Source organism: Rana temporaria, chromosome 4 (genome assembly GCF_905171775.1).
Source record: "Rana temporaria chromosome 4, aRanTem1.1, whole genome shotgun sequence".
Taxonomy (NCBI): domain Eukaryota; kingdom Metazoa; phylum Chordata; class Amphibia; order Anura; family Ranidae; genus Rana; species Rana temporaria.
Genome location: NC_053492.1, coordinates 342695093 through 342709037, shown reverse-complemented (window position 1 = coordinate 342709037; position 13945 = coordinate 342695093). Strand labels below are relative to the sequence as shown.

The 13945-nt window shown below is 46.1% G+C and overlaps 1 protein-coding gene across 2 annotated transcripts in view; it reads right to left on the bottom strand.

Moving 5' to 3' along the window:
• HEATR5B (HEAT repeat containing 5B) overlaps positions 1 to 13945 on the bottom strand; it is a 110447-nt gene that overhangs the window by 15129 nt on the left and 81373 nt on the right. For both annotated transcript variants that reach the window (XM_040350796.1, XM_040350797.1), the window contains exons 29-33: positions 12997 to 13251; positions 12725 to 12852; positions 11181 to 11325; positions 9268 to 9540; positions 1889 to 2113 (exon numbers count right to left, since the gene is read on the bottom strand). In XM_040350796.1, coding sequence (XP_040206730.1) covers positions 1889 to 2113; positions 9268 to 9540; positions 11181 to 11325; positions 12725 to 12852; positions 12997 to 13251 — 1026 coding nt within the window. The remainder of the gene's footprint in view (positions 1 to 1888; positions 2114 to 9267; positions 9541 to 11180; positions 11326 to 12724; positions 12853 to 12996; positions 13252 to 13945) is intronic.

Below are 13945 nucleotides of genomic sequence, written 5' to 3'. Positions count from 1 at the left end.
GTACGATAAAGAAATTGCATTTGTTTTTCTTCTGTATATGAGTGTTGGTGAATATGGAATTGGGAATGCTCCCGGTTTCTGAGTCTCTGTCCGCTTCATATCACCAAATTTATTGTAATTGATCAGTGTTTTGGCTGGTTTTGTAATCCTTTATAGCTATATGCTGTACAAATATTACCTATTTAGTTTAGTTTTATATATTTTATTTTTAGTCAGCGGACAACAGCTCAGAAGGAGGGTACGCCTGCGCACTGTGGTTCTGAACGGGTTTTAGCCACATTGTTCTTATATATAGGGAGGTGACGTGACGTGCCGCCCGTGCCCCTAGAAGATGTATTTTAATACGAAACAACTTAGGGCGGGGTGAAGCGGTGCACTTACTTCATCACCTGCTACACTCGTGTGTCCAGTTGGACGGGTTTGTCTGACACAACAGGCTTAAGGCTTTTTAACGCTGCATCAATTGTAAGTGTGCTACTTTTTTTTATACCCAATAAAATCTTGAAGCTTTTTTACACTATGGAAGCATTATGTTTTTTACATGGTACTACATACAAGTCTGAAATCTACTGAACATCCACTGTGTGTTGACTGAGATAGGAATCGATCTCGGGTGTCCCTGGAGCGTCTTTCATACTAAATTTCTCTGGATTCTCTGCAACGGGGGTCACGGAGATCTGGTAAGCAGGCATTTTTTACATTTCGGCGGTGGATCTCACACTAGCCTCTTTTGAACATCTGAGGAGTCTTTACCTATGAATTTCACCAAGGATGTTTTCCTTCACGGGTGTATGGACATTATTTTCAGCATTTATGAACTTTAATTCACGGAATTGTTTATTTGATCAATCTTTATGATTTTTCAAATATGAATTTTTTACTTCACTATAGGATTCTTTATTGAGATAACTTTTGGATCATTTATGTATGGTTCGCATCCTTAATTTTTTCTGCCATTCACAAGTGTGTTTTTATTGGAGCATTCACATGTTGTTTCATTTGAAGTGTTGATGTATTCACAAGGTTACATATAAGATTCGTAATCACATAGGTTTAGCGCGACCATGTTTTTCACTGTTTTTACAGAAGGTTTGCTGCTTCCACATTTAATTTTTAAATGTTCATATTTTATTTAGCGCAAGTTTTGTGGCCTGTCAAGTTTGGTCATTTACACATAATATCTTAGCGCAGTTCCCCCCCCCCCCTTCTTTTTTTGTAATAAATTATAGTTTTTTTTATGGAAGCATTTGCTATTCAGAAATGAAGACAAATACATTTATTACTTACCAAAGAGTCTACAAAAGGCAGTCAGTTGTTTCCCACCTAGACTTCTGTAACTGTCTACCTGGCTCATCCTCTATGGTTAGCGTATATCACCTTTATAAATCTGCCACAAGCAAAATTGTGGTGTGTGTGCGAGAGAGAGAGCTATCTGCTTATACCTCGTTTTACACACTATACACAACCACCCTGTTTAATAACTCAACAACACACCAGAGAACAGGAACGTTGTAGTATGACACTCATATACTAAATTATCCCACTGCCTCAAACCTTCAAGAAGTGAAAACTGAACATTTTCAGATTTACCTCCACTTTCTGCCAAGGTGTTCTAATGGTCACCAGGTAAAGGTCCAGAGCAAGAAAACAGATGGCAATAAGAACCTCACAGAGGTTCTAACCCTTCCTATTTTATCCAGAACTAGAAAAAAGTGTTCGCTTTAGATACACCTAGCTATACATCATACAGCAAAAACTAAAATGCCCATTTTGGGAGGAATGACCGTTTAAGTTCTGTACTTTCTACAGGTCTTCCAAGAAAACAAAATGTTCAGATATTGTGTCGAGTTCCATATTTATCTCTGATGGTACTTTTTTTCCATCTTACCTGTCTGAGGGTACTCTAGAATAGATGCTAAAGTGCTGCGAATCAGATCAGTCCACTTTTTCTGAGTTTTTTCTGTCTTTGCTGATGGTGAAGTAATTACTGTCTTTATTGCTTGTAGGCAAGTGCTGACAGGTAGAGGGACCTGATTATCTGAAGCCTTAATTGCGGTCTCTTTTAGAATTTTTGTTATTAGGTAAAGAATAGTAGGCAATATTGTCATACAACCTGCAAAGGAGAAGAAAGTGAAATATAATACTTGCAAATAATTTGTTTACATATGCTCTAAAGCTGGCCATACATGGCTCAGTTTTTTTCTGGCTGAACAAAAATAACCAAGGTGATTTCCCTATCCATGCAATCGAGGTGGATGGGGAAATCTGTCCCCGCTGTGTTATTGTATTTTGAAAATTTCAGAAAACACAACTCGCTGCAGCTCATTCAATGCATGTGCTGACTGAGCGGAAATTTTTCTAACAAGCCTGTTATTTGCAAAATAGCCTGCCATAAGACTTTGGTAGGCAAACTGAAAGAAAATAACAATGAACACATTCTTACAAAAGTCATATGCAATGCTCTTGCACATGGGTGCCCACCTGGGAAGTCCAGCCAGTACTCACCAGTTCACAGGTAAACCCGTGTATGGCGTACAAGCATGTGCAAAAAACAGAACATTTTCTATACTTGGAATGCCTGTTTGTGATACTATAGTTTACAAGAGTGCCTGCATATACCCAAGTACAGGTGCGCACGACCACTGATATATATGGGTAGCTCTATGCAGCACCTAGGGTTCTTAGGCAGGGAAAATGCGCTGGAATTCACGCTGCATGGGCTCAGGAAAAAACAGTCTATATTAATAATTAAGCAGCAAGTGGTTAGCACTTCTGCCTAGCAGCACTGGGATCATCAGTTTAATTCACATTCCCTGCCTGGAGTTTGCATGTTCTCCCTGTGCAGGTTTCCTCCCACACTCCAAACACATGCTGGCAAGTTATTTGGCTCCTGCGTAAATTGGCCCTAGTTTCTGTACATACGAATGTGAAATAGGGACCTTAGATTGTAAGCTCTGCACGAAGAGTAAAACGCTGCGTAAATTGACAGCGCTATACAAGCACTTGTAATAAATAAATTCAAATGATATTTAAAGAAACAGGAGCTGGGAAACCACATGTGAAATGGAATACACAAAAAGTGTAACAGGATATTAAAAATATTATATGGGGGCGTGGCCTGGACGGGCATGTGAACAGTCGCAGTTCACGGAGCTCCCGCTACTGATCCTGCTACGATCCTGTTACCGGCAACAACTGACGCCAACGAGCGGACCAAAAGCGACAGCGCACTTCACGGACCTCAGCGGGGGGTGTCTGATCGAGCGGCGGGGATCCGAATGACCCGCAAACCCGAGAAAGGAGCCGCGGTCGGCTCGGCCATGGAGATCCAAGATGGCGCCGGGGCCTCTCAGCAGCAGCGTGCAGTGCGCGGGCCTGAAAGACAAGCAGAGGCTGGAGGTAAGGCGCCCAAAACGGCCAAACACCAGGGGAAAGAACCCCCCAAGGACATGTTATATTACACCCAAAGGCTGCAGGGCCCTACCAGCTCCCCGACGCATACACAGCCGACGTGGGCGCAGAGAGTGCAGGGCCTCAATGGAGACTCTGCTATGGATGACACGCTGCCGCTTGAGAGCTCCACAGACACTATGCAGGACATATTTGGGGAATTACAGGATGATGCCCCACAACCCACACTTAGTGAGATCCTCCGGGCGGTGCAGAAGTGCACAACTTCAGTTACAGCCTCTGTGGACGGCCTGAAGGCACAGTTTGGGGAGCTTACTGAGACAGTATCTCTCATGCGCCATGACCTCCAGAAAATTAGGGAGAGAACCACGGCTGTGGAGGGACGCATCAGCGAGGTAGAGGACGCGCTCCCACCCCTCACCAGAGATGCTAGGACAGCACTGCAGCAGTCCGCACAGGCCGCCGCAAAAACAGACGACATTGAGAACCGCCTGAGGAGGAACAATGTCCGCATAGTGGGCCTCCCCGAGAAGGTGGAAGGTAGGGACCCCACTACGTTCATTGAGACATGGCTCCAGGAGACTTTTGGCAAGGAGGCATTTTCCACGCTGTACGCGGTAGAGAGGGCGCACCGAACGCCTCCCAGACCCCTTCCCCCTGGCGGCCCCCCCAGATCCGTCCTAGCCAGGCTCCTAAATTATAGGGACAAAGAAACCATCCTGCGGCTGGCCAGAGAGAGGGGATCGGTGCACTACAATGGGGCCAGGGTGTCGTTCTACCCCGACTTCTCAGCTGAGGTGCAACGCAAGAGGGCCAAGTTTGTAGATGTTAAAAAGCGCCTGCAGAGGATCCAAGTTAACTACGCCATGCTGTTCCCGGCCAAGCTGAGGGTTACGGTGAGGGGCCAAGCCACGTTTTTCGAATCTGCCGCGGAGGCCGCACAGTGGCTAGACCACAACGAACAGGACTTGAGGAGACGCCGCGAGGAGGACAGGGGGGACTGAGGCCCTAGGGACACCCACACATAGCCGCTGAGTTCGCCGCAGACCAGTTTTGTTGTTACCTGCAAGCCGGAACTTTACCTGATTCCACTTTGATAGCGTTACCTAAGAGCTTCGGAAGCTGAATTGCACCCCCTCTGGACTCCATGCTACAGGGGGGGGCCTACACGTATGAGCTATTTGGTACCAGCGACGAACCCCGGCCGGGGGAGTCTTCCCTAGTTTTTTGGTGCCCTGTTGGCACACAGGGACTGCTGGATCCACGCAACAGGATATCGACCTCTGCCCCGGACGGGGCCGAGAGGCGGACACGTATGTTTAATTGTTTTTTCTCCTTTTTATTATTGGTTATTTTTGATACTCTGCTCACAGACTTATGCCACATGATGCAAGATTACTTGATGGATCAGACCCGGCCCCGGCTGGGGCTTGGTTTTTCGGAAAAGGCTTCGAGGCCTTATACCCTGAACGATAACTATTTTCAGACTCAACTATGGCCACCACCCCGATAGTGACTTGGAATGTGCGCGGGGTACATGATCCACTGAAACGGTCTATGATACGGGCGGGCCTGAAGAAATTTCTCCCTGCTATTGTGGGGTTGCAGGAAACTCACCTTACCAAGGACACGGTTGGGTATCTGGGATTTTCCTGGGTGGGCAAGGCATACCACTCCACTCACACCTCATATTCAAGGGGGGTGAGTGTGTTGGTACACGGATCCTTGGCCTACCAGGAAATAGACGCACAGGTTGACCCGCTTGGTAGATATGTCTTTCTATATTGCAAAGTATTTATGGTAACGATGGTTATTGCTTTTGTATATATTCCCCCCCCTTTCTCGAAAGAGGTGTTACAGCTTCTGCTGTCATATCTGGGTGATAAGTCGGATGTTCCCGTGATGATTATGGGGGACTTCAATGCATGTATGGATCCGAGGGAGGATAGGCACCCACCGGTTAGGATGCCCCAGGGGAGTAGGGGGACAGCCCTGAGCAGATTGATGGGGGAGGTAGGGTGGCTAGATATTTGGAGAGCTAGATACCCTGTGACCAAACAGTTCTCGTGCTTCTCCAAAACGCACGGCTCACTGTCCCGCATCGATCTATGTGTCGGGTCCCCGCAGGTACTTCATATGATCCCTAGGGTGGAATATTTTCCACGGGGGGTCTCTGATCACTCCCCACTTGTGGCCCACCTGGTCACGCGTCAGGTGTCCTCTTTGCCCAAGGCCCCGTGGAAACTAAACGCCTTCTGGCTAAAGTTGTTCACCTCCCATGACCATATTACCCGCAGAATAGAACAATACTTCCGAGACAACTGGGAGGGGACGGAGAGGGCCCTGGGCTGGGATGCCTTTAAAGCATGCCTGCGGGGGACGTTCATTGAGGAGATTGCGTCCATAAAACACAACTCCTCTGCTCTTATGGAGCAGGTGGAGGACCAGGTGAGACGGTTAGAATTGACCTATGTTGTTGACCCCTCGGAATCCGCGAGGGAGGGGTGGATGTCGGCCCAGGACGCCCTGGACCGGCTGAGATCCTCCACCGCGGAGAAAAAGCGATTCTTTACCCAGCAGGCCTACTATGAGGAAGGGGAAAAAACAGGCCGCTTGTTGGCCAGAATAGCGAGGTCACAGCAGGCGTCCCCGGCCATAGGAGCAATTCGGGATACAAGGGGTAGGCTGGTGAATGAACCTGAATCAATCTTGACCGAGTTAGCGGCTTTTTACTCGTCACTGTACAGTTCAAGGGATGACTTCACGGACGAGGAGTTGCAGCGCTACATGGATGCGATAGCTCTCCCGGCCCTGAAAGAGGGGGCAAGGGCCGAGCTAGAGAAGCCGTTGACTATGGAGGAGCTGGGGGAGGCGGTGGCCTCGTTCCCCACGTGCAAGGCCCCGGGGGATGACGGCCTACCCATGGAGGTGTATACCCAGTATGGGGGGGTGGTGCTGCCTAGGTTGCTCGAGGTGTTTAACGCCTCGCTCGACTCGGGGGCCCTGCCTCCGTCCATGACAAGGGCGAATATTATCTTATTACTGAAGGCGGGCAAGGATCCTTTGGATCCCGGATCGTATAGACCCATTTCTTTGCTACAGAGCGACGTCAAAATACTTGCAAAAGTCCTGGCCATGCGCGTGAACAAAATTATTCTGTCCATCATACATCCAGACCAGGCAGGATTCATGCCATGCAAATCCACGGCGACGAATCTCCGGCGGCTGTACCTGAACATGCAGACCCCCTCGGAGGCCGTCGGCAGTAGGGCACTGTTGTCGCTAGATGCCAATAAGGCCTTCGACAGTGTCGGCTGGCGGTATCTATGGGCGGTACTGAACAAATTTGGCTTCGGCCCTAGGTTCCAGGGATGGGTCCGGCTTCTGTATGCTACACCTCAGGCGGCCATACGTATGGCGGATAGGATGTCCCATGCCTTTGCTCTGGGCAGGGGGACTAGGCAGGGCTGTCCCCTGTCCCCCCTGCTCTTTGCTCTGGCCATCGAGCCCCTTGCGGTCCTGGTGAGGAGCTGCGAGGCGATTCGGGGGTTCAGGTATGGAGACATGCAGGAGAAAATCATGTTATACGCAGATGACATGCTCCTCTTTTTGGAGGATGCGGAGGGATCTCTGCAGCGGACCATGGCCATTGTTACTGACTTTGGCCGCTTTTCGGGGCTTACCATTAATTGGACCAAGTCAGCACTGATGTTTCTGGATGGGGCACCCGCGCAGGGGGGTGGCCCAGCGTGCTCAGTACCCGTAGTGTCATCCTTTAAATATCTGGGGGTCTGGATATCCCCCACGATTACTGACTTCTGTAAATTAAATATCTACCCCCTGTTATCCAAATTTAGAGACAAAATTCAAGTATGGAACAAACTAAAAATGTCCCTGGCGGGCAAAACTAATCTCATCAAAATGATACTAATGCCCCAGTTGCTGTATTTCTTGCACAATGCTCCTATGGTGATCACCCTGAAGGTATTCAGAGTGGTCAACTCTCTCTTTAGGCAGCTGCTGTGGGGCACCAAAACCCCTAGGATCAAACTTGAGCAGTTGCAGCGTCCGAAGGAGGGGGGTGGGCTGGCACTGCCGAATCCCTGGATATATTACTTAGCGGCCCAACTCCAACATTTGATAGGAACCACGGGGGTGCAACCCGATGCCTCGGCGGCTCTACTTATGCTGCGGGGATCGGGGGCAGCCTTGATACCAGAGGGGCTGGAGGCGTGTAAATTTCAAAAACCCAATAGGAAAATGCCCACATATGCGCTTGTCCAGAAGATATGGAACAAGGCTAGACAGCTCCAGGGAGTAACCGGGTTCACAGAGTTCAGTCCCATTTGGGGGAATGACACCTATGGGGAGCTGGCCAAGCTCGAGCAGGGTAGCAGGTGGAGCTCCTGTGGGGTCACGCACCTCAAACATATCTTTAGAGGGGGGGCCCTACTTCCCTTCAGTGAACTACAAAGTAGATTTAACCTGTCACACAATATGCACTTTTATTACATACAGCTACAGCATGCAGTGAGAGCGCAGGGGACAGCAGTTGAGTGGGTTCAGTCCCCCACTCCGGTTTTCCAAACGGTGTTTCAAGCGCAGGATACCAAAGGCATGATTTCGCAATGCTATAATATGCTCCTGTCGTCATTGTTAGAGGGGCATCCTATGAAGGTGGCAGAGCAATGGGAGGCAGACTTGGGGCCGATTGAGGGGGAGGTATGGGAGGAGGCCCTGCTGGCGGTGAACGCGTGCTCGCTGAATGTGTCGCAAAGGGTGTCTCAGCTCTACATCCTACTCAGGGTACATTACACTCCTGTCAAACTCTTTAGAATGGGCTGTGCCCCAGACCCACTGTGTGGTCGATGTAGGGCAACCCAGGGAGACTTGGTGCACTTGCTATGGCGGTGTCCAAAGCTCCACAGGTACTGGTCGGAGGTTCTGACGACCCTGAACTCGGTATTTCAGACTAGTGTCCCATTAGACCCACTTTGCTGCCTCTTGGGCGTGCTGGAAGGGGCGATAGCGGAAGAAACCACTAGAGTGGCGTTTGCCAGGGCTCTATTCCAGGCGAGAAAGCTTATCCTTATACATTGGAAGTCAAGGGAGCCCCCGTCTGTTAAGGTATGGGTACAACATGTGGGCAAGACTTTACTGATGGAGAAATACATCTACCAGCACAGGGGCAATGCAGGTAAATTTTTCAGACTGTGGGACCCATGGCTTGCAACGCCGGGGCTGAGCCCCGTTGAACTAGTTCAAGAGCGGTTACTTGGGGGGATGTAGAGACGGGGAATGATTCGCGGAACCCCGGGCCTGCGTACATGTGCGGATATATGAAGGGGGGAGAATGGGGAGAGAGGGTGGGGGTGGAGTGGAAGGGTTGGTGCCCAGATGGGTCTGTTGTCAAAATGATCGCGCATAAGTGACCTTACAAAGTGCATCTGATGGTTGAACTGTATTCCTGAAGACATACTCTTTTGCAATTGGAAATGTACAATGTCATCTGTACTATGTTTATTTGGCATGTGAGCAATAAAAACCTTTTTGATCAAAAAAAAAAAAAAAAAATATTATATGGCCCTAGGACTTAAAATGCCAACTCTATTTCCATTGGATGATGAACAGAAATGAAAAAAAAATTACAGGGTCAAAGTAGTATCCAGCATGCCTATGCAGACTATTTAGAAGGATTTTTAGTCCAAGATAAATTCAACTTTTATTTGCAGGGACGTCTGGAAAGCAAAGCCACAAGCTCACACAGCATGTGTTCAAATGTTAGTCCTATCAATGTTAAACCATCTTTTATTATAGAAAAGCTCTTTGTAGTGACAGAAATCCTGAATATATTACCTGCTGGTGAGCATAATGATGGAAGCTCAGCAAGGATGGACACTGTGGATGCTACAAGACGTGCACTCTCTTCTGAAAGCTGGTGATTTTTAGCAATGAGATGGCTAGGAGAATCAGACAACTTGGAGCTGAGTTGTGGCATATGTCGTACTAAGATGAACATTAGAAGCTCCATAGCTGCAAAGACCAAAGACTTTCCTGGAATCAGTCCACCACTTTCTTCACCTTCACCCAAGTGCGTCTGTGTTTCCTTTTCACTAGTGTCATCTTTGTCTGGTGTAAAAAATAAAAATAAAAAGCATTTAGATTTTTTTTCATTATATCAAAATTGTTTGGGAAAAATGCATTGAACATTGATCATAATTTATAAAATGTTATTTATCCAAAAGGAGCAACAAATAACCACTTAAGACCCAAAACAAAATGCAGCTAAAGGACCAGGCCCCTTTTTGCGATTCGGCACTGCGTCGCTTTAACTGACAATTGCGCGGTCGTGCGACGTGGCTCCCAAACAAAATTGGCGTCCTTTTTTCCCCACAAATAGAGCTTTCTTTTGGTGGTATTTGATCACCTCTGCGGTTTTTATTTTTTGCGCTATAAACAAAAATAGAGCGACAATTTTGAAAAAAATACAATATTTTTTACTTGTTGCTATAATAAATATCCCCCAAAAATATATAAAAAAAAAAATTTTCCCTCAGTTTAGGCCGATACTTATTCTTCTACATATTTTTGGTAAAAAAAAAAAATTGCAATAAAGCGTTTATCGATTGGTGTGCGCAAAACTTATAGCGTTTACAAAATAGGGGATAGTTTTATTGCATTTTTATAATTTTTTTTTTTTACTACTAATGGCGGCGATCAGCGATTTTTTTTTCGTGACTGCGACATTATGGCGGACACGTCGGACAATTTTGACACATTTTTGGGACCATTGTCATTTTCAGAGCAAAAAATGCATTAAAAATGCATTATTTACTGTGAAAATTACAATTGCAGTTTGGGAGTGAACCACAAGAGGGCGCTGAAGGGGTTATGTGTGACCTCATTTGAGTTTCTAACTGTAGGGGGGTGTGGCTGTAGGTGTGATGTTAAAGGGAACACACGATCGATGACAGTGCCACAGTGAAGAACGGGGAAGCTGTGTTTACACACAGTTCTCCGAGTTCTTCAGCTCCGGGGACCGATCGCGGGACTCCAGCGGCGATCGGGTCCACGAGTCCCGCGGCCATGGAGCTTCAGACCGGGTCGACCACGGCTGGGCATTATACAATCACGTACAGGTACGTGATGTGCCCAGCCGTGCCATTCTGCCGACGTATATCGGCGTTAGGCGGTCCTTAAGTGATTAAACAAGTTACACATGCAGCTATTAAGTCTGGACACTTATTTTTATTTTTTTACCAGCGCTGCATCAATAATCAACCTTCATTTTAGGCCCCATGCACACTGGACGTTAAAATAATGTTATAAAAATGCCAGTAGCTTTGCAGCGAGTTTTTCAACGTTTTAGCAATAGCGTTTTTTCCGCTGTATCGTTTTTTTCCAATGGATCAAAAACGCCAGTGAGATGCGTTTTTGGACGTTTATCAGCGTTAGAGTTTTTACAGCTGAAAACGTCTCTCAGAACCCACTATTTTTTTTTTTTACCATTTAAAAACGCCACTGCGCAAAACTGCTGATAACAGCTTATGTGTGCATGGACACATAGGATAACATGGAGAGTTTAATGACTGTAGAAAAAAACTTCTACAGCCAAAAACAGCTGCTGTAAAAACATCCAAAAACAACATCCAGTGTGCATGAGGCCTATACTTATAGTATATATTTTTTTCTTTGCTACTATTTTGTAAAACTTTAGGAAAGACAAACTGCAAAAAAAAAAAAAATAAAAAAAAATAAAACAGCCTTACTCTGAGCATTTCTTTGCTCTTGTAATTTGTCCTGTGCAGCCCTCACGGTTTGCTGTATTACATTGGTAACCAACAGCTGGACATTAAGTGGGTTATATGTCAGCAGAAGACGATGAAGGACATTTAAAAGTTCCACTCCAATCACCTAATATAGGAGGAAATGAAATGCTGTATTAAATGCAAAACAGTTTATGATGAACACACATAAGGCAGTGGTAAACCACTAGATGCTGAATTATACATTTAAAAGAGTCAGTGCAGGACAGAATTAGGTATATGGGATCGTACGATTTTCATTTTATTTATTAATATTTTTATGGTTGAACTGGATGGACTTGTGCCTTTTTTCAACCTGACTAACTATGTAACTATTAGTTTTTTATAGGATCATAATCCCCAGCAAAATAAAAAACAAAAGTATAATAGCACAGATAATGTAGCGTGAAATGTTTTAAAAACAAGTACCGTATATACTTCAGTATAAGCTGAGATTTTCAGCACATTATTTTGTGCTGAAAATGCCCCCCTCGGCTTATAGCCCCACTCTTCCTCTACAAGAGTGCAAAGTTTGTTGTCCGGGGGACCTACGGCCAGTGATCACTGATTTTTCAAAGCCAGGCACCCCTTCCATGTTAATTGGTAATTTCTCCAGTGACTTTGGGGACCCCGGTAACGGACGGTCGTAGGTCCCCTGGACGCCAAACTTGGCGCACATGTAGTCCCACTCTTCCTCTACAAGAGTGCAAAGTTTGTTGTCTGGAGGACCTACGGCTGGGGAGCACCGATTTTTCAAAGCCGGGCACCCTTTCCATAGACTCCCATGTTAAACGTCAGTCTAGTCATGGACACAGTGAGGCATGCAGATGGACATTTTAGGCTTATACTCTAGTCAATACGAGCTGGGTCATGATGGGGCACAGGTAAGTATAAGGGAAGGGCTGGTTGGGGGGGGGGGGGGTTGGGGAACCCAGGTACAGACTTTTTTTTTTTACCTTGATGCATAGAATGCATGAAGGTAAAAAACCTTAAAGCGGAGTTCCACCCAGAAATGGAACTTCCGCTGATCGGACTGCTCCCCCCCCTCCGGTGCCACATTTGGCACCTTTCAGGGGGGAGCAGATACCTGTCAAATCCAGGTATCTGCTCCCACTTCCGGCCATAGATTGCAGCACTTTCTTCTCTCTGCAGCCCTGCAGGCCGAACAAAAAATATCCAACAGAGTCCCCCATCCACGGTATGTAGCGAGAGATTCGTCCATCCACATTTTGAGTTTTGTATTTTTTCAACCATCGCAAGTGGCTGTCAGAATACCAGAATGACAGTGGGTGCAACTGAATGGATGCAGTTGCTGCTCAGCCCACAATTATTCACCTGGCTTCGACGGATGTCAGGTAAGAGGGTGATGACAGGGCCAGCGCAAAGCTAAATCGAATCAACTGCTGCAGTTTACAAAAGAAATTTAACTAGACGAACTTTAGAATGTATGAGGAGACACACAGAAAGACCAAACCAAAATTGCTTAAAGAAATAAATTAAAAATGTACCTGATCATCTGCTATATGATTTCTAGCAAAGGAAGAATCCAGAAGTATGTGTAAAGCTTGCAGGCAGGCTGTAACATGTTCAATGGGTTCCTCGGGTCGTGGGGTACAAAAAAACTGAATGCTTATACCTAAAGACACAAAACATTTTTTTGTTTTTTGGGCAACTTGTGCAAGCCACACAACTGAACAAATCTTGTGCTTACCTGTCATTTACGTGCAAAGTACGGACATGTAAAAGCGTTAACAGCATTACAAAAATATGAATTACCTACCTAATATAAGATGCATTCTATCCTTGTTAAGCTCCAATAGGGTCTTGGGGCTGGGTGGTGTTCCTGGTGGTTGGTTCATTGTAATGGTGGGGTTTCGCTTTAAGGATCCCAACACTGTTGCTTCATCTGTGACTTCAAAGTTATTAAACCCTGCCGAATTCAACCAAAGTGCTACAGCATGCAGAATTGGAGCCCAAGAATTGCGGTAATGTAGTCTTGCTGTATCAATTGTTTCTGGGGTATAAAATGCTCCACCTATGGATGCAAAACATTATTTTTTAGCAAAAACGAAAGTTGGAGGTTTTCAGTCATTATATTCTAAAAGTGTACATATTACCAATTTAATAGGGAACTTAAATTTTTAGGGTGAGTATCTTAAAACGGAGAAGTGGTAATTTTCAGCATCAATATTTTAGACACCCCATCTTTGGGGACAGGTTAGTATAAGAGGTTAGGACAGCTATATGGGGTATAACCAGTGGCGGCCCGTCCATAGGGGGCGCATGGGCGCCGCCCCCCCTCTCCCCAAAGCCAGTAAAAAAAAAAAAAAAAAAAAAATGAAAAAAAAATTTTTTTTTTTGGGCCCTTTAAGAAAAAAAAAAGGTCCTTTAAGACGGTGCATGTTCAGGGTGAGCGCCGGTCAAAGACTCAGTGCACTGCTATAGCATCATTGAAGCGTCATGCCAATGCAGCAGGCAAGACGCTTCATTTGCAGTTTTTTTTTAAGCTCTGTGGCTATGTGCTGTGCGCCATGAGCCAATCACTCTCCAGTGTCTCCACTCTCCTCTCTAATTGGGTCCTGCTGCTTCCTCACTGCAGAAGGAAATGGGCGGTGCTTTCCCCAGGGCAGTGTTACTTCGCTTTTGACTCCAGGAGGACTCTAAGGTAAGAAACTTTATTAAAAACACTTTATTTGTCTCATTGTCTGTCCTGTCCAGTGTCCCTGTCC